The 21,759-nt window shown below is 50.6% G+C and overlaps 1 protein-coding gene across 1 annotated transcript in view; it reads right to left on the reverse strand.

Moving 5' to 3' along the window:
• Positions 1–5,945: 5,945 nt before the first annotated feature.
• The window catches only part of haspin (histone H3 associated protein kinase), a 79,572-nt gene continuing 63,758 nt past the window's right edge, over positions 5,946–21,759 (reverse strand). The window contains exons 13-15 of the mRNA XM_038791549.1: positions 16,851–16,993; positions 15,425–15,527; positions 5,946–6,286 (exon numbers count right to left, since the gene is read on the reverse strand). Of these exons, the coding sequence (XP_038647477.1) occupies positions 6,079–6,286; positions 15,425–15,527; positions 16,851–16,993 (454 nt within the window). The 3' untranslated portion in view covers positions 5,946–6,078. The remainder of the gene's footprint in view (positions 6,287–15,424; positions 15,528–16,850; positions 16,994–21,759) is intronic.

The following is a 21,759-nucleotide window of genomic DNA, read 5'->3' on the forward strand; positions in this document are numbered from 1 at the left end:
ACCTGTCCCTTTGCGATCATCATGTCTTCCCTGTCTACTCTTCCCCTTAGTCACATTGAGTTTATTATCCAGTACCTTACTGGCTTTAGTTGCCTCTTCTTTACTGACCTCTAACTTCCTAATCTGGTTCCCATCCCTCTGCCACATTAGTTTAAAAGCTCCCCAACAGTGTTAGCAAAAGCTCCCCCGAGGTCATAGGTTACAGTCCTGCCCAGGTGTAGACTATCCGATTTGTAATGTTCCCACCACCCCCAGAACCGGTTCCAATGTCCCATAAATCTGAAGCCCTCCCTCCTGCACCATCTCTCAAGCCATGTATTCATTCCGACTATTCTTAAATTTCTACTCTGACTGTTTTGTGGCACTGGTAGCAATCCTGAGATTACTACCTTTGAGGCCCTACTTTTTAACTTATCTCTTATCTCCCTAAATTCTGATTGTAGGACCTCAGCCCGTTTTTTTACCTATATCGTTGGTGCCTATATGCACCACGACAACTGGCTGTTCACTGTCCCCCTTCAGTATGTCCTGCAGCCGATCTGAGACATCCCTGACCCGTGCACCCGGGAGGCAACATACCATTCAGGAGTCTCGTTTTCGACCAAGATTCAAGATTTTGCAGGCCTGAGCACCGAGCAAGGAAGCTTGTTGGATCCTACAATTTCAAAACGCAGGGTTGCTTTTGAAGATCGATGGGATACCACAAGCTGGCATGAGCCACTGGCAGCAATGGCATTGCCATTGCAGTCGAGAAACTGGCAGGCCGGTGGAAGAATGCTCGGCTTGACACGGATGGTATCAAGGTCAGACTTTGAAATGAGGTTCGCTGAAGCGGCGGTGTCCAGCCTGAAGCGTATGCAAGCCTTGTTGACCGTAAGGGTGGCACACCACTCGTCGTCCGGATCAATGCTCATCACTGGGAATTGTTTCACCTTTTTGGCGGAAATCATTGTATGTTTGGTGATGATGCCCAGCCGGAATGGGGATGTGAGGCCCTCGGTGTTGGGATCTGGAACCATGTTGGAGTCGGAGTCTGCAACGGGTTGCTGTACTGACCGGATGTTCCTGCGCTGCTGCTGGGATCGCTGTGTGTTGGGCAGTTGAGCAGATCTGCACAGGGCTGCGTAGTGGCCAAGCTTGCCACACTGGAGACAGCGTCGAGATTTCGCAGGTCATTGCCGCTTTAAATGGGCGGAGCCACAGTAGCACGTCATGGCGCGGACGTCAGGATGTTCCATGCACCACTGCGCATGCACGGTGCGGTCGAATGATGTGTGCACCTGCGCAGTTCATTCGTCGGCCTCGCCATCCCCTTGGTCGTTGCGTGCATACGCAGGAGCCCGGGAAAAGTGCGCAGAATGGCTGCCCTCATCCAGACTCAGGCCCTGGAGCTGTTTAACGGCCTACACCCGCTCCGCATTGTGGGGGTCTTGCTGCGCCGTCTCTGCCACCTTGAAATTGGAGTACCGTTTATTAGCGTGCTCATGTAGGACGCAGGTCTCGATGGCGATGGCGAGGGTGAGCTGCTTTACTTTAAGGAGCTGCTGGCGAAGTGGATCGGAGTGGACCCCGAAAACGATCTGGTCACTGATCATGGAGTCGGAAGTGGAGGCGTAGTTGCAGGACTGCGCGAGGATACGGAGATGGGTTAAGAAGGACTGAAAAGGTTCATCCTTACCCTGAAGCCTCTGCTGGAACACATAGTGTTCAAAGCTCTCGTTGACTTCGATGTCACAGAGGCTGTCGAACTTCAGCAGGACTGTTTTAAACTTTGTCTTGTCCTCGCCTTCAGCAAAGGTGAGGGAGTTAAAGATGTGGATAGCGTGGTCCCCGGCTTTAGAGAGGAAGAGAGCAATCTTCCTGGCATCCTATGCGGCTTCGAGGTCGGTGACTTCAAGATACAGCTGGAACTTCTGCTTGAAAACCTTCCAGTTTGCACCGAGGTTGCCGGCGATGCGGAGCGGCGGGGGAGGGCGGATGCTGTCCATGTCACCGGATGGCTGATCGCTGGTCAAAGGCAGATTATCTCAAGATAGGTCCATCAAACTCGAGCATGACTCACTGGTACCATGATGTGTTGGGTAAGCTGGGTCTGCGAGGAATGCGTTTACTGCAGCAGCGAGAGAGACAGGCTTCCAACATTTGAAGAAATGCAACTCTATTTTATTGAACTCAACTATCATAAATACTTTAACTGTGGGTTGACACTATGCTGAGTTGACTGGAGACCTGAGGCTAACCTGACCAGACTATCTTACTACCACATGGTGTATGTTCTAGTTGTTGTTCACGGGCTCTGACCGTCTCAAAGGCTGGATCCCGAGAGAGCGGGAAAACTAGTGCCCTCTGGCTTTATAGTGGCCGTGTCCTGTCTGGTGATTGGCTGCTGTGTTCTGTGTGTTCATTGGTCATCCTGTGTGTCAATCAATGCCTGTCTGTGCACCATCATATACTCGTGCGTATATTATGCCAATCCCTACCACTGGACTTAATCCCAGGTGGGGAAACCTCACCCCAAAAGGGAAGTACTTGCCCCCACAGAGGTCATTGGGAATTCATGCGATATTGTGCTGTCCCAGCCTCATTAATTATGTTGGGGTGTTTCCTAACGTTTTTCATGGAAAAGCAGGCTGGAAGGTGCGTGCCCCACCATCTTAACCAGACACTGTATTTAAAAGAGTCCCAGACCTACAGAAAAGTAAGGTTGGAGATGGTCAGAAGAGAACAGAGAGCTTTATCACCCAACTATTCCCTGGGTGACCTACTCGATCGAGGCCAAGAGAAAGGTCCTTAATCCACAGGATGTGAGGCAGAAACTGAGCTGCACCCTCTGCAGTCACAGAGGACGAGGCTGATGGAGCCACAGGCAAATAGGAGTGAGAAAGGCCAGCCCACCCCAATGCCCAGGAACACAACCCCCTCTCCACAGTCTCGCATGACCCTCCTGTTCCACACCAGCTTACCCATTCCACAACCTCCACTGAATCTTTTCTCCATCCACCTCTTGGCCTCCACCTTTTCAATCCTCCCCTCCCCACTAGCAAGCACAGACCATCGCCGCCCACAAGTACCTCCTGCAGCCTTCCACTTGCAACTTGAAGATCTGATCCCTGTAAGAAGTTGCTGTGCCGAGAATAATCACTCCCGGATGCTGCTACTTGGGGAGATCCATGCAGTTGACACTCTACACGGTTTCATAGGACACCTATGTAAGACTGCTGTTCATCGACTACAGCTCCACCTTTAACACCATTATCCCGAAAAGACTGATAACCAAACTCTCCAATCTTGGACTTGACCCCTCCCCGTGCAGCTGGATCCTTGACTTCCTCACCAACAGACAATAATCTGTCAGGCTAGGCAACAGCACTTCTTCCACATTAGTCCTAAACACTGGGGCCCCGCAAGGATGTGTGCTCTGTCCTCTACTGTACTCTCTATACACACATGCCTGTGTGGCAAGATTTAATTCCAACTCAATCTATAAGTTTGCAAATGATACGACTGGTGGGCTGTATCTCAAACAACGACGAATCAGACTACAGGAGGGAGATAAATCACTTGGTTGCACGGTGTACCGAAAACAACCTCTGGCTAAATGTCAGAATGATCATCGACTTCAGGAAGCGTAGCACGACACACACGCCCGTCTGCATCAATGGCTCCGAAGTGGAGATGGTCGATAGCTTTACTTTCCTGGGGGTCACCATCACCAACAGTCTGTCCTGGTCCACTCACGTTGATGTAACAGTCAAGAAAGCCCAACAACGTCTCTAATTTCTACGGAAGCTAAAGAAATTTGGCATGAGTGCATCGACTCTCACAAACTTCTATAGGGAGCATTTTATCCAGCTGCATCATAGCAGTATGGCAACTGCTCAGTCCAAAATCGCAAGAAACTGCAGAGTGTGGTGATCTCAGCCCAGCGCATCACACAAGCTTGCCATCCCCACATTGATCCTGTTTACAGCGCCCGCTGCCTCAGGAAGGCAGACAGCATTATCAGAGACCCCGGCCACCCAGGCATTGCCTTCTTCCAGACCCTTCCATCAGACAGAAGATACACAAGTCTGAAGACCCGTACAGTCAGACAGAGGAACAGCTTCTTCCCAACAGCTACAAGACTCAACGACTCCCCCTCGGACTGATCTGTTCCCTGCATTAACACTATTCATGATGCCCTATGCAGCTGTTGCTCATGTATTTGCTTTGTTTGGCCCCTTGTTCCGCACTGTAACCAATCACTGTTTGCCAACGTTCTCTGTTGATTATTCTCTTTGTCTACTATGTACGTCGTGTGCATTCCCTCAGCCACAGAAAAATATTTTTCACTGTACTTCGGGACATGTGACAAATCAAATCAATCAATAGGAACTAGTTGCTGGAGGTCTCCATCTTCTCATCTCCGTGAGTTGCCCCAGACCTTCTTCAGGTAGGTTTTGACATGTACACTCCGGGTTGGTCCAGATGTGTCCTGGACCGGCGTGATCGGGTTGGGGAGCAAGGTGGGGGGGAAGCAATCCCCATCGGCCCTTCATCTCAATCTCATTAGCGGGATGCAAATTGATTTAACGCTGGCCTATGCAACACGCTATAGCGGGCAACGGCGCAACATTGCACCATCATTTTACCATGTTGGGAAACCGATTTGTCCGCTCCCACCACATTGCCAGTCGTGCTCCCAACCACACCTGCCATTAAACCTGCTGCGGGGAGAGCTGGAAAATTCTATCTCCCGAGTGCACACCGCGAGCCCATAAACAGCAATTAGCCAAATGGCCAAAGAAGCTGCTTTTTTTTGTGTGATGACAGAAATCAAGGACACTCCTGGCTTTTCTCAGAACTTTTATCATCCACTTGTATCATAAAGTCAGTTTAATGTCTCAGTTGAAGACCCAACAGCCCCAACAATACAGCTCCAAATTGCCCCTTCATGTCAAAGAATGTGCAAGTTAGGTTGCAGGGTGATGGAGATAGGGCGAGATGGCCAGGGAGTGGATCTGATGCTCTTTCAAGCAGGTCAGTGAACAATCGATGGGCCAAACGGCCTCCTTCTGCACTATAGGGATTCTATGATTCTTACACAGGACAGCATTTGAGTGTCAACTTGAATATGAGCTCAAACCACTGTCATGGACACAGAAACCATGGGTGGAATTCTCCTACAATGGGGCTATGTCCCCACACCCACTTTGAAGGGGGCTGGCAGCCCCCCCCCCCCCCCCCCCCCCCCAGTACTCCACATAGCTCCAGCTGCCGACACAGGGCCCTGCACTTCCGGCTGCAGGTTTGCGCATGCTCACGGCGGGCGCCTGTGGCGGCAGCCCCGTGCAACACGCCCCCCCCCCCAGATTGCGCGCACACACCGATCGCGAGCCTTGTCGTCCTGGATCCCCCCCCCCCCACACCCCGGCAGCCGCGGGCTGTGTCTGCAGCCACCACTTAGAGTGCCTGCCGGGTGGAACCATGAATTAAGCATGTCGGCAGGGACTTGGCCAGTTGCTGGTGGAGAATCGCTACGGGGGCCTTTCAATGGCCTCCGACTGGCGCCACATTGACCGCGCGCTCGATTAGCAGCGATTCTCCGGCCCTCGGCGAATTGCGGGAAGACATCGGACCTGATTGCTGGTCTGACGCCCCATGCCGAGTGCGATTGCGGCACAGATAATCCCAGCTCAATCTTCCGGCTTGAGCAGACCAACTCAACTCAGGCAAATACACAAAAGATATGGCTCAAAGTAATTTTGTTTTATCTTGCGCTCCATTGGCACATGGATCTTTTCCGGTACAATTAATAGTACTCGGCTTCTTTAGGTGCCAACAGAAAGAAATTAAAAATCGATGGCAAACCCTGCAAGAAAGGTCTTAAATTGGTTCCTGAATGATAAGCAACAGGTTAGAATGGAGTTTCACTTTGGCAATACAAAATACTAGATTTTACTGACTGCATTACAATCATTTTGCACACGACAAATTTATTTAAGTAATACATTACATGATATCTTACAGTATTTAAAAATCACTATTTTAAAGTTTACGCGACTTTATTTACACATCAGAAAACAAATGCTAAATATTTTAGCTGTTTTGAAAGAGAGGACTTGACGATAGTAAATCTACAGCGCATTGATGCTCCAGAGATTCATGCATGAACTCCTTAAATTGTTTTTCAAGTGTCTTGTGAGCTCTGGTGGTTCTTTTCTTGTACTGCAAGCTTAACATTTTGTCGGCCAGGTAATGCAACCATAACACGTTTGTGTGTGGATTGTACGTTGCCCAGTTGTTACTGAGAAATAAAAGAAAGTGTTCATTAGTTTCATTTAAAAAAGACAAAAGAGAAATACAGATTTTGAAAGGTGCCATTGTTGTGAATGTTGAAAACTCGGATTCTGATAAACAGACAATTTGAAGGATCAAGAATGGCATACAAGCGTGCCATAATTATTCAGCAATAATTTTGGATAGCTTAATAAAAGGTTTCATACTAAAAGATGTCAGTGGATCATGTTAAGCCAAACTTGAAAGCTGCATTTTTATAGTGTCTGGATTGAATATTGATTTGTCAATACAAAAATGAGCCAAGGATTATTTCAGCCGATATATTTTCAACAACATATTAGTCATTAGAATGACACTGATCATTCAAATCTGGAATGGCAGAGTTGATGTTCATCGAATTCAAAAGGCAGAGTGATCTGGACCGTCAGCCTTGGTTGCACATAATGGGCATGATCCAGCCACGTCCCACATAATCGGAGTGAGACACAGCTGGTAAATCCCGGGAGAGTCCTCCCTCAGGATACCTGGCAGCCGCAACACGTCGTGAGATCTAACCAGATCTTGCGAGATGTCGCAATCTAGGTCCTGTTCACAAGGGGCAGGACCTAGTCTCGCACGGTTAAGTGGGTTTAAGAAAAGGTGTCCTCACTTGGGAGGGTGGGGTGGGGGAAGCAGGGTAATGCCCATGTATGTGGGTGGTGACATTACTCGTGCGTGGAGGGGGAACCTCAAGCTCACTTGGAGTTTAGTGCACCCTTTCAAAATGATAGACGGATCTTTGAGGAGCCGGTCTGGCCAGCGTGTTCAGCTCCCCACGATGAAAAAAATTCTAAGGACGTGATTTACCTGAATGGGAACAGAGTCCTATAGCATGCGATTAGCCGAGTGTTTCGCAGTGCTTGGAGCGCCGTGAAAAATCACGCTATCGAGCAGCCATTCAAGTAGATCGGGGCCTCATGTGGAATGTGTGGCCAAGGCCACACTTAGTCCTGTTTCTGCACTAAGGAGCTCTGCTCACTGGAACTCCTTGATACAGGGAGAGATCGGGACGCCATTTTAAAATAGTGTCTGGATCTCTCGACCTCCTGACATGACACTCGCACCCATGCAAGGCACATCCGAACCGATCCCTGTCACGTGGAAAATGCCAGCTTGGCAACCTGGCAGTGCCAGCCCAGCACCTTTTTTTTAATAAACAATTTTATTGAGGTAGTTTTTGGCTTTATAACAGTTACAGACATCATCAGAAAGAAAGCAAAAAAGGCAAAAATGTGCAAACATCCACGTACTTTCAATACTTCCATCGTAACATATTGCACAAGCCCGCTCCCCTCCCACCGGTACTACCCGCCATATTTTCCCTCCTACTTTACTCTCTCTTTCCCCCCCCCCCCCCCCCCCCAACCCCCCTGCTGACGCTCACTCTCCCGCAAAGAATTCAATAAATGGTTGCCACCTCTGGGTGAACCCCTGCACAGATCCCCTCAAGGCGAACTTAATTTTTTCCATCCCCAGGAAACTCGACATGTCCGCAAGCCACCACTCAGTCTTCGGGGGCTTTGAGTCCCTCCACGCCAATAATATTCGTCGCCGGGCTATCAGGGAAGCAAAGGCCAAAACATCGGCCTCTTTCTCCCCCTGGACGCCCGGGTCTTCCGAAACCCCAAAAATTGCCACCGCTGGACTCATCACCACCTTTGTGTTTAGTACCCGGGACATGACGTCCGCAAATCCCTCCCAGTACCCCCTCAGCTCAGGGCATGCCCAAAACATGTGAACGTGGTTCGCTGGTCCTCCCGCGCACCTAGCGCATTTTTCCTCTACCCCGAAAAATTTGCTCATCCGAGCCACCGTCATATGGGCCCGGTGAACGACCTTAAATTGGATCAGCCCGAGCCTAGCACATGTCGCGGTCGAATTTACCCTACTCAGGGCCTCTGCCCACAGCCCATCCTCCATTTCCCCGCCTAGCTCCTCCTCCCATTTAAGTTTCAATTCCTCTGTCTGGGACCCTTCCTCCCTCATAAGCACCTTATATATACCCGAGACTCTGCCCTCCCCTTCTTCCCTCCTAGAGACTATTCTGTCGAGGATCCCCATTGGCGGGAGGCGTGGGAAAGATGGGACCTGTCTACGAACAAAATCCCACAACTGTAGGTATCTAAAATCATTTCCCCTTACCAACCCAAATTTCTCCTCCAAGCTCCTCAAACTCGCGAAGCTCCCTTCCAGGAACATGTCACCCACCCTTCCCGCCCCTGCTCGCCGCCATACTCGGAACCCCCCCATCCATACTGCCGGGGGCAAACCGATGGTTGTCGCAGATTGGCGCCCAGACAGACGCCCCCATCTCCCCCACATGCCTCCTCCACTGGCCCCATATCCGCAGGGTCGCCACCACTACCGGGCTGGTGGTGTACTTGGCCGGCGGCAGCGGTAGAGGAGCCGTGACCAGAGCTTCCAAGCTGGAGCCCCTGCACGAAGCCGCCTCCACCCGCTCCCAAATAGACCCCGTACCCACCATCCACTTCCTTATCACACCGATGTTGGCCGCCCAGTAATAATTGATCAGACTCGGCAAAGCCAGCCCTCCCTCGCTGCGGTTCCTCTCCAACATTGCCTTCTTCACCCGCGGGGATTTTCCCGCCCAGCCAAAGCTCATGATCAGCCCGTTAACTCTTTTGAAGGACTGTGGGATAAAGATCGGGAGGCACTGAAAAATAAACAAAAATCGAGGGAGGATTGTCATCTTTACCGTCTGCACCCTCCCTGCCAGCAACAGTGCATCCCATCTCCGAAACTCTCCCTTCATTTGCTCCACCACCCTGGCCAAATTTAACTTAGCCAGCCCAGCACCTTGATAATGCCCCTGCCTGCTGGACGTACCACCTGGGAACCTTGGCAGTGCCAGGGTGCTCAGGTGGCAGTAGTGCCAGTCTGCCGAGAGGGCAAGCACCTGGGGGCCTCTGATGCCCTAGGGGGCCCTGTGAGTGTTGTTCCGTCTGGCCCTCATTCGTGGACACCAGCACTGAACAGCGCTCACCCGAGGTTTCCAAGGTGAGGGGATAAGATCCAGTGCCTTGGTTAGTACTCGGGGATGCATATTAGAATGAGACCAACTGTCTCACAATGGGTGGGATTCACATTGCGACGTCTTCTCGCCAGTGTTGGTGAGCCAGGTAGCCCCTGGAAAAGGGATCATCCAGCATCTATCAGCTATGTCGCGCTGCTTTTCAGGCGCAACCCAGCCGGCAGATCTCGCCCTAAGTGTGGGCTAGCCCGGAGGCAAATTCCCAAGTGCCAAAGATAGCAGCGGGGAATTCGCCGTCAGAGCTGGGGAGAAATTCTCAGCCAAACCTGCCTGAAATGACTCTTGCGCACAATGTGATTCAACTATGAGAAATCTTGCTGCAAAGTAGCGGTGTGCGCAAACTGGCCAATATTAATATTGTATTAGTAACAGTGCCCATAACTATATAGTCTGCCACAGGTAATATCATGTCCCATATGTTTGTGGAGCAAAGCACCATAAGAATGTCACCAATTGCAACATCATTAATTTGATATCCATTTATGCAACACATAAAAATACCCATTTTTCTGTATGTATTTGAAAACTTCATGGGCCAGATTCTTCGTTCCTATGAGACTAAGTGTTGACACCGAGGCAAGATTAGTGGACTTCTATGACAGCAAAATTGTTGCTGCTCCTGGACCAATTCACTGACAATTAAGGGGCTAGCTCCGGCGCCACGTGGAACAATCGATTCCAATGAGAACCCGGATTTGGCGAGTTCAGGATTGACACTCAGGAAGCTGACAAGCTGCAGTCGCATATACACACTTCACTCCCCATGCACACGCATCCCAACCAACAAGATGGCAGCAAGGACTATGGCACATTGTTTCATGGACGGTGAACTAGAGACCCTGCTAGACACTGTGGAGGAGAGGCAGGCGACCCTGTACCCTGAGGTGGGAAGGAGGCAGCCAGCTGCTGCCATTCGCATGCCTGGACGCAGATGGCACAGGTCGTGAGCGCCTTGGGCAACACCATCTGGACTGGCCAGCAGTGCTGAAAAAAAATGCACAACCTCGCCTCCAGAGAAGATCGCTTATAATCGTCTTGAGATGGAGAATATTGAAGGGGGGACCGATGGACCTGCGGCCATTCAGCGTAGCAGAACAGAGGGCACGGGTTGTGGTCAGTCGGCCTGAGAAAGGGAGGTCACCGAGGCGGAAATTGGCATCAGACGAAGAAGCGAGGCTCGGCTGAGTTGTGGTTCCCCATTGCACGTGTCATTCCTCCACCCCCACACCCCTCCCGCCGTAGCCGGCTTCCCCAGCCCACTGCCCAATCATGCATCTTGCTGGAAATCCTAGTGATGGCGCGAGTCCTCCTAGTGTTCCCCCATCCCAACCACAAGTGGAGAACAGCAACAATGAGGACACACACAGCAATGGGAGCCTTTGTCCAACATCTTGTGACATTCCGGAGCTCGTGTTCAGGGAAGACATCGACTTTCCATCATAGCTATCTTCAGCACTCACCATCATCCCAGAGACACTCACCTCGGTTGGGCACTTCAGTAAAGAGGCTCCAGGGGCACTAACTGGTGCCCACCACACACGTGCTGCGCTAAAACAGGAGAAGGTAGGAATCCCTGAGGGGGAAGACGGTCGGAGGGCGCCCGACCCCAGGGACTAGCTGCCGTTTATCGGGCTTCTGGAACTGATGATCCCATCGATTGTGGACATGCAGTTGCAAATGCAGAGACTGCACGAGGGGTTGTCGGCAACCATCGAGCACCTGCAAGAGCAGTCGCCGCACAGTTGGTTTGCAGGGTGGAGGCCTTGGGGGCAAAGGCTTCAGCCATGGGTCAAGATGTCCAAGGCCTGGGACACTCTGTGCAAGTGGTGGTCGAGGCCCAGAGCTACCCTGTACCAGACAGCCATGTAGCAGAGATACCTGGACATTGCAGTGGCGCTCCAGAGGGTGGTCCAGTTGCAGCAGATGATCACAGAGTGTCAGCGGCATTGCCCAGGCACTGGCCGACGTAGCACAGACAGATAGAGGTGGCCCAGTCCCAGAGAGAGGTGGTGCAGTCACTGGTTGATGTGACACTAGATCTAGAAATTGGTGGCACAATCACCTGGTTATGTGGCTCAATCCCAGAGGGAGATGGTCAACTCCCTGTGCTCCATGACCGCAAGCATGGAGTCGAGAGCAGGACTCCAAGACTGGCAGTGCCAGGTGGCGGGGGAACCACAGGGATTAGCTCCACTCACACCCTGCCCCATGGAGTAGCCCGGGAGTCATCGGGGGGAGGGAGGTGATGTTGGGACCCTTGCCGATGACTCCCACATAGGAGGTGCCAAAACACCACAGTGCCTCGGACTCCACTCCCCCCCCCCCCCCTTCCTGTCCCTGGCCATCTCATGGGCAGCAGGCACCAAGCCATCTGAGACTCCCAGGAAGCAGCCAGACCCCTCCATGCCTGGCGCCTAGAAGACAGCCGCCAAAGGGGACCCAGGTCACAGGACAAGAATTGCAGCATGCTGCCTACACTCCTGATGTACTGCCTGGGGATCAATCTAGGCGTAGCGTTAGGGCCCCTGAGGCCAGAAAGGTAGACATCAGTTAGGTTGACATGGTTGTAGCACATAAGATAGTGATAGAGGCTAGGACACAAATCTGTACATATATGTTCACAATAAACAGGTGTACGATGTTACAACATGCCTCAGTGCTTTGTCAGAAGGGTGTGAGATTGGGAGCAGAAGGGGTGTTGGGGGCAGGAAAGGTGCTGGGCGGAGGGTTGGCGCAGGGGAGCTTGGACCACAGACTCCATTTCAGTCAGCGCTCACCACTCCAGTGCCCCAGCCCCATTCCCCCCACCGCCCCAGGGGTTCAGTGGGACCGTGTGAAGGAATGGCCAGCTCGCATGCAGAGATAACCCTGTTGGACGGTGGAAAGTGCGACCATGGGCAGGAGTCAGATGTTGGCAAAAGTTGCGGAGCACCAGAGCTCAACTCAGAATGGGTTGCCATCATCCTCCATCCTGTGGACCACACCTGCTGTTACTACCAACCCAGGGCCTGCACCCCATAGTGAGGCAGATAGAAATCATGGATAAGTGTTGCGGGGGGGGAGCATGAGATGTACGTGCCGCTGGCCACTCTGCCTAGTCGGTGAACCTGAAAGCGATTAGAGGGTCCCATGCGCATCGGCCCAGGCGCACACGTTGGACGGCCTCCCGTGCCTATACGAGCGCCATGGTCTGCCCATCCCCACCCTCTCCCACATCCTCCTCATCGGACGAGAGCTGACATTCATCCACATCCAGCACATCGTCCCTCTTCTGCAAGATGTTGTGGAGGGCACGATGTGGGAGCCCCTGCTAGCGCTGTACTGGAGGGCCCCTCCAGAGTAGTCCAGGCACCTGAAGCGCATCATCAGGAAGCCAAAGCACTGTTCGATCGTGCCCCTGGTCGCTACATGGGCACCATTGTAGCGGGTCTGTCGCCTCTGGATAGGCATCATCAGCTACGACCACAGCGGATAACCACTGTCACCCAGGAGCCAATACCCCAACCGGGGATGTGCCTCGAAGAGGCCAGGAACCATCAAGTGTGCCACAATGAAGGCGTTGTGCACACTGCCAGGTATCGGTTTGTGAAGATCGGCCTGTCATCTGCAGGTGCTCGAAGGGGGACATGCATCCCATCGATCAGCCCCATGGCATCTCATAGATGGCGGCGAACCCCCTGTCTGGACATTTTGGTAGGCTCAGTCCACATTGAAATTGATGTATTCTGGCGACTGGGCAGATAGAGTCTCTGTGACAACGCGGATGCATCTGTGCAACGAGCTCTGAGATTCTGGACAGATCCCCACTCGGCCCCATCGCGTAAAAGTTCAGGTCAACCGTTGCCTTGACCTGGTTAATTGAGGGAGGCATCCTCCCTCATTCCTCCGTGGTTGCAGGTGCGCCATGATCCGGCAGATATGTCTCATGGTCCCCCTGCTCAGCTGGACTATTTGACTGCATGTCCGGTCTGGCAGGTTCTCGAATGACAGGCGCTGCCAGTATAAACGTAGTCTTATGCGGTGCCTCTTCCTACCTCCTTGAGCAGCTCCAGCTCGTACAGCCTCAGTGCATCCCCCAGGGCTGTGGCGATTAGGAGGAATTCCTGGTTGAATTCCAATATCCATTGTCGGGAGGGGGTGAAAAGCCAACATGTTAGCATGAGTGCATACTCCTGTGGCCAACCAGGTACAACAGGCGACATGGTGGACCCGGTTTGCACTGTGGACCCTGCCCCCACATCCCCCCCCCCCCCCCCCCCCCCCGCCCAAACACCGCACCCTTGGCCCAGTGTGTGCCGGGCACCATGTGGGCCTCTGGCCCTGGTGCCCGTCTCTGCAGCCAAGAGTACTAACGGCTACCGCTGCCCTTGCCAGCGGTACGCTCCAAGCCATGAGCATAGCCCTTAGATTAGCCGCATGATGCCCCTCCAGCAGGTGGCAGCCAGTTGGGGGTGGTGGTTTGACGGAGGGTGGGGGGGGGGGGGGGGGAGATGGTGGGGTGGGAGCGCCCATATGCCCAGCGTCACTCTGCAGAACCATGTGCCAAGGTGGATGGTCATTAAGATGTGCAGCAAGATCGTGGCTGGATACCCGGACCAGTCACCTGGTCACCCACCACTGATCCACCCCCTCAGCTCTGGCAAGGACCCTTCCCCAGCCAGTATCAGGATTGGTAGCCCACGGTCGCATCTCTACATGTCTTACTTCCTCTCTCTCATCAGCCAGACGCATGTTCTTGATTTTTAAAAGCACAAGTGAACCTCACATCAGGAATTCCCCCCCCGAGGGTCTCTGAGGCCCCGGACAATACAGGCTCAGGCCCGCTAATGATATGTAAACAGCGTTTATTGTACCCGAGGAGTATAATGCATTGACGCCGATGTCGAGGCACTGGAGAATTGCAATTTGGCGTGAACCCGGTGCTGACCACGATTTTGGCATCAAGACAGATGCTCCACTCAATCACCTTTCCCGATTTTGGCATCGGCCGACGGAGAATCCTGCCCTATATGTTTGTATTGTACCCCTTTGTGTGCCACACAAAAGGTTGCTGCATAAGATAAAGATGCATGGAATTAAGGGTAAAGTAGTAGCATGGATAGAGGATTAGTTAATTATTAGAAAGCAAAGAGTGGGGATTAATGGGTGTTTCTCTGGTTGGCAATCAGTAGCTAGTGGTGTCCCTCAGGGATCAGTGTTGGACCTACAATTGTTCAAAATTTACATGGATGATTTGGAGTTGGGGACTAAGTGCAATGTGTCCAAGTTTGCAGACGACACTAAGATGAGTAGTAAAGCAAAAAGTGCAGAGGATGTTTCCACTGGCGGTTGAAAGCAGAACTAGGGGGCAAAGCCTCAAAATAAGCGGACGTAGATTTAGGACTGAGCTTAGGAGGAACTTCTTCACCCAAACGGTTGTGAATCTATGGAATTCCTTGCCCAGTGAAGCAGTCGAGGCTCCTTCATCAAATATTTTTAACATAAAGATAGATAGTTTTTTGAAGAATAAAGGGATTATGGCGTTCCGCTGTTATGGTGTTTGGGCCGGAAAGTGGAGCTGAGTCCAAATAAGATCAACCATGATTGCATTGAATGGCGGAGCAGGCCCAAGGGGCCAGATGGCCTACTCCTGCTCCTAGTTCTTATGTTCAATTAGTTGAATCGTGTCCTATACCACCAAAATGGGACTTCTGATATCAATATCTGACAAAATCCTGCCCCCTTCCTGTTCCTGTATATATAATTCCCAATCGCAACTGGACACAAGAAATTTAGAATGGGGTCACAAACTAACAGGTCCTGCCAGCTCCCAAAAAGGGATAAACATATCCTTTGATATCTAACTATGTAAATTTAATCCAAGTGCCTTTTCAAATTAACCTTATCTTCAAAGAGTGTAGAGTTCCCAAAATGTGCATCACCATCCTGGCAATCTTAAATACTTCGATGCTTTCTCTGCAAGTGACATATTTCATGTGACAAAAGCAAACAGTGCTTTAAACATGTGGATGCACTTCTATTTAAACAAAACCTTAAATACTCTCAATTACTCACAGGTTTTCCTTCTTCATTTTTCTGTATATATCAAATTGATAATCTCCTTGACCATGAAAGAAACTATCCTCAGAGGAAAGATCACAGAACTGCACAACATCACCTGGGAGAGCAAATCATTTCAGTGAATTAAATATAGGGAATAATAGATATGGCTGTGATTGTAGTACACTAATCAAAATAAAGTATTTGGATCAAATCATAACCCAACAAAGTTCCAATCGCCACAATTAATTACAGCCTTCACGTTACTGCATCAGAGAAGGGATCGTCGGAGTAAGATGGTAAACCAATGGGTCATCCATCCTACCAGGGGTTGTAAAAAATCCATGGCGCTATTTGAAGAAGTGAGGCAGTGGCATTTATTCATCAATCAATCCTAAAACAGATTTCACTGCTGTTTATGGAGCTTGTTAAATGCAAATTGTTTCATCCTTTTCTACAGGACAACAGTGAAGACAATTCAAAAGTATGTTATTAGCTGTGAAGACGTTGCAAAATGTTGAGCTATGAAAAATATAGTATATGTAGTATAAATGCAAGGCTCCTGCAGAGGCTTGGTTCACAATCTTCCAATCCTTAGATAAAGGAGTTACAATAAAGTACTTGGAGATGAATAAATCAGGCAACTACTGGTTTGGATATTTTTTGAGACAATAACTTGGGGCAAAATTAATTGGAATTTGGAAAAAGTATGGGCTAATAAAAGATCAGCATGGTGTTGAAGGAAATTTGTATTTGACTAACTTAATTTAATTTTTTGATTAAGAAACAAAGTGCCATGAGAGTAGTGTGGTTGGTATTTAGAACATAGAACATACAGTGCAGAAGGAGGCCATTTGGCCCATCGAGTCTGCACCAACCCACTTAAGCCCTCACTTCCACCCTATCCCCATAACTCAATAATCCCATCTAACTTTTTTTGGACACTTAACGGCAATTTATCATGGCCAATCCCCCTAACCTGCATGTCTTTGGACTGTGGGAGGAATCCGGAGAAACCCACGCAGACATGGGGAGAATGTGCAGACTCCGCACAGACAGTGACCCAGCAGGAAATTGAACCTGGGACACTGGCACCATGAAACCACAGTGCTAACCACTATGCTGCCCGATTTGTATGGATTTTTGACAAAGTACCATATAATGGACTTACTCGCAAAATTATCATACGAGTGATAAAAGTTTGGAACTTCCTTTCGCAGACAGCAATTAATGCTGTGTCAATTTTAAACTTGAGATTAGCGACTGATAGATTTCTTTCAACCAAAGTATTAAAAGATTCCGTAAACCAAAGGCTTTAGTGAGCAAATGGCCTACTCCTATGTTTATTTTTCCTATATTGATATTTGACTCAGTACCACTAGGTTTGAGCTGAAAATCAAATTTCACAGTTTCATAAAAATGCATTGACAATATTACTGACCTTTTCCCATTCTTGAAAGAGTATAATCAATAATATTGACGATAAATCCATGACTGTCAATGCTGTAAGTATTTCCACACAATTTGTATTCAACTTGTTTGGAGTCAGTTTTCTTGATAAGGACATTACCCCAGTGCAAGTCTCTAAAAGTAAATTCAAACAAGGACCCAGATAAACACACAATTCACATCAAAAAATAAACCTTGCAGATTATAAACAGCAAGATACACATGAGACAATATTTCTGGGATATCAATGTGATTCCAGCAGAGAATTCACTATTTGCCACTTCTCCGCTGTACACAACGCCACAATTTGTAATCTAAAATAGCGGGTGCTTTTGGACCCTACTTCTGTCAGTCAGATTTATTGTAAGGTCAGGAATTACCACATGCAGCTGAACTCGAGATAGCTGGCAAAGCAAAAAAAATAAAGAAATGTCTTCTTCATTATTTAGGCAACAACTTCACACTTCACTGGGGCAGCTGAAGTCCTGTCCCATCACTTCTCCACCCTTTTAAAGTGGACTATCGAATTTGCTGACACAAAAATGTATTGCTTTAGAAAAAACACTTGGCCCCAAGGTAAAACTGTGAACTGAAAAAAAAGAAGCAATTTCAATATTAATTATCAATTATTCTTGCAATAGAATTAACTACTAATTTTCAGTTTGCTTCATTCTCTTCCTTTGAATGCAATTTATTCTCCGCATAACTCCATCTGCAGGCAAATGTTTCTATTATGTACATTAACATGTACATGGGGGCGGCACAATTGCACAGTGGTTAGCAATGCTGCCTCACAGCTCCAGGAACCCAGGTTCAATTCCGGCTCGAATGACTGTGGAGTTTGCACTTTCTCCATTGTCTGCTCCGGTTTCCTCCGAGTGCTCCGGTTTCCTCCCACAGTCTAAAGGTGTGCGGGTTAGGTGGTTTGGCTATGCTAAATTGCCCTTGGTGTCCAAAAGGTTAGGTGGAGTTACTGGGTTGTAGGGCTAGGGCATGGGCTTATGTAGGGTGCACTTTCCAAGAGCAAATGATATGCAATAGCATTTTCATTTTTGCAATCATGTCAACAGATTATGCCACTATGGCAGAAATGTGAGTGTACTACTTAAAATTTCAAATCAACACCAAATTCAAGACAAACAATACATGTTTATGTTAGAATACTGGTAATGATTTTGGTAACGATGCAAGGAACACTTCAAGTTTCATGCATTGCATAATACCGACTATTGAGATGGTCACAACTTGGAATGTAATGAACTTTTATTCAATCTGCAGGTTGATCGGTAGACAGAGGCATAGACTCCATGAGAGGCCAGGCTGACAGGGTAAAATTCACTTAGTTCCACACTATTCACAATAATCACTCCTCTCCACTCCCCACAGGGTCTTTTTCCCCGAATTGCTTCCAGGTTGGGGTTTATATTCCGTGGGGAGCTCCTCCAATTAGTTAGGAGGAGGCTCCACCCCATCCCACAGTCACCCGAGTAGCTCATACTCTTGAGTGCAGGAGGGGAAGCAGATGCTATGCAAGTCTGGAGAAATGTCCATGTCCTCAAGTGGAGGGTCCCATGGCCGCTTGGATGTGGCTCGAGTCCCAGGGGCGGTACAGCCGGCCCGGAGGTGTGTAGTGGAGCAAGGATCACCACTTCCATGATGAACGTCATAGCTGGCATGGCCCAGCCAGTAAAGCAGCTGGTACAATTGGTGCCAGTGTATCGTCGCCAGGCGGTCCAATATCCATATCTGAATCCGTCTCGCCATCGCTGGCCAGGTCCACAGGTCCCCCAAGCATCCAGACGGTCAACAGGAGGCAGAACGGGCGTGTGGGGCCTTGGTTCCCCTCTGGGCTCAGGGCTCCTCCTTGGTTGTACGGGGGATGGAGTGGTTGCCTTGGGGACTGGGTGTATGTACTTCCAGTCACTTTGGTTTGACATCCACTAATACAAGGTCTGCGGCCCCCTGAAACGGGCCGGCAAAGTCGATTTGTACATGGGACCAAGGCTTCCCGGGCCATTCCCAGGGGTGGGGCCTTCTGGTGTTCCTGGCATGGCGTGCAATTTTGGGCTACCCACTCCATCTTGGGCCACCAAAAGGTAGCTACGTGGCAACATTTTCATCTCGACCACCTCAGGGTCCCCGTTATGGAGGTCTTTCAGCAGGGGCGCATCCCCCCCCGTTTCAGTACAACCTCCCACGTCCCCCACAGGAGGAAGCTATCTTTGGCACTCATCTCGGGTAGCTTGGTGGTAGAGGCCACCAGCCCCTCTGGCATCATCCTATGTCAAGCCCCCCTAGTGGACCATATGTTGGACACTCAACAACTTGCGGTTTGTCTGTGTCCATTCTCGGATATGAGCGGCTGTTACTGGCAAAGTGTTGATGAAATGCAGAGTGGCTATCACCTCCACAGCTGTGACAGGAGCCTGCCACTTCGTGGATAGAGCTAGACAGCTCACAGCATCCGCGTGCAGCATTCTTGTGCCCGGGTGATGCTCCCAAGTGTACTCGTAGGCCGACAAAAGCAGGGCCCACCATTGAACCCAGGCGGATGCCATCAATCGAATCACCCAATCTTCATTCAATAATCTCAGCAGGGGCTTGTGGTCAGCATATACCGTGATTGGTCGCCCATAAACATACTGGTGGAATTTCCTCACTGGGAACACCACTGCCAAACCTTCGTTCCCTGGCTGGGTGTAGTTTCACTTTGCGTCCACCAGCGTGCGGAACACAAAAGTTACAGGTTTCTCCGAATATTCGGGCATGCGGTGTGTTGGGACCGCCCCAACACCGTATGGTGAGGCATAGCACGCGAGGAACAGGGGCTTGACGGGTCGAAGTGGTTAAGTAATTCCTCTGACGAGAGCCATTGCTTCACCTCGGGAAATGCCTTCTGGTGTAGGGGGCCCCAGTCCCACTTCTGTCCCTTCTTCAGTAGTTGGTGGAGCGGACTGAGTAGCATTGCCATCCTGGTTATGGACTTCCCGCAATAGTTCACCAGGTCGAGGAAACAGCAGAGCTCCATTTGGCCACGAGGGATGGCCTGCACCATTTCCTCCACAAGGAGGCGGCCTCTGCTGGCCACCCGGTAGCCGTGACCTCCGAGCGTGGAAAACACACTTCTCCATCTGCAGGTGGACCCCGGCCCAAGCAAACCGCTTGAGGACCTCGGTTAGGTTCTCCGCGTGTTCCTGATGAGAGATCCCAGTGATAGGAACGTCGTCCAGGTAGATGGCCACCCTTGCAAGATGTTCTCCACAACCCTCTGAAATATCGCACAAGTCGAGGAGATACCGAACGGCAACCATGTCTATTCGTGCAATCCTGATGGGTATTATTATCACATATTTCTGAGGTTCCAGGCTCATGCGCCAGCTGCAAGTACGCGTGGAACATGTCCAGCTTAGTGAATGTTTTTCCTCTGCTGAGCCGTGCATAGAATCCTCGATCCGATGGACTGGGTAACGGTCAATGCGGGATACCAGGCTTACAGTCATTTTACAGTCCCCACAGAGCCACACTGATCCGGCTTCAACATGGGGACCATGGGCACAGCCCGATCGGCATAGTGGACAAGGTAAATAATCCCCAGCTGCTCCAAATGGTCCAATTCCTGGTCAACCTGGTTGCAAAGTGCGTATGGCACAGGGCGGGTGCGGAAATATCGGGCTGGCTGTTTTCCTCCACATTGACCGTGGCCATAGTTTATTGGTTCGAGGCCTTCAGTGAAAACCAAAGGGAACTTGGACAGCACTCCATGGGGGTACATCTGGCACAGGCGTTGCCAATCCAAATGTAGGTGACACAGCCAATCACACATATGGTCTTGGAGACCCTGGAGTTCCTCGAGCCCACGGTTGTCGCTTTCCTGGGCGGGCGCTATGTTGACACCATGTCAAGGGTCAGAGGGGTCTCCATTAACAGCTTCCACTCTGTCTCCCGAAGTTGACGCAGCCTGCCACCAACGAACCAGGCAGACTAGTCTCTGTATACCACAGACACATGGGCGGTACCCTCGATTTCTAAGGGCTCCCCGGTATACGGGGATGCTCTAGTGGCTGAAGATCTGTATGGATGGCGGCATTCATGCGTAGACTGACAACCGAACTTGTTGCTCCCGTGTCCAGTTCCAGCTCGGTGGGGTGTCCGTTTAGCAGCATCATCATAGGCGACGGTCTGGAGCCAGTCACGCAGAGCAACGATAGGGTTGGCTCCTCAGCGTCAAAGTCCTCCAGTAAATGAATGCGGCCTCTTGGGGTGAAATGACGACTTATCCATTGCCGGGGGATGGTGTCCTTGGGCGACTGCCCAAAGACTATTTCCTGGCCTTGGTTTCCCGCTTGATACTGGAACCTGCCATCCTGGAACGCTGAGTTGGGGGAATCTCCATGGTCGTTCCAGGGCAAGTCGCAGCGGCAGTCGCAGGACCTGCGGTTACTTCTGGCCTGGGAAGTTCCCATCATCTCATTTCCGGTAGCCATCGGCCGATGGTCTTGGAGATGCCCAATATTCAGGACCGCCAGACCCTGGAGTTCCTGGAGCCCGCAGTCGTCGCTTTCCTGGGCGAACACTATGTCGACAGCTGTGTCAAGGGTCAGAGGTGTCTCCATTAACAGCTTCTGCTCTGTCTTCCAAAGTCCGCAAACGAAGGGGTCCCCCTGTGGTTCAGCCAGGGCAGCTCCGAACCAGAAGGGTTCTCCTTAATACACCGAGTGTTCCTCAGTGGACTCCGCCGGCGACGGCATAGCGGTATGGAAAAGGTACTGTCGGAAAATAATCGGGGGCTGTGGATTTAGGTGATGGCCCACCCGGTCGATCAACGTGGCGAACGGCAACCTGTTCGGCCTGACCAACTAAGTCCAGTTCCTGATTAGTGCATAAGTCGGTCTGCGGTCAGC

This window comes from Scyliorhinus canicula, chromosome 3, assembly GCF_902713615.1.
Source record: "Scyliorhinus canicula chromosome 3, sScyCan1.1, whole genome shotgun sequence".
NCBI classification, from domain to species: domain Eukaryota; kingdom Metazoa; phylum Chordata; class Chondrichthyes; order Carcharhiniformes; family Scyliorhinidae; genus Scyliorhinus; species Scyliorhinus canicula.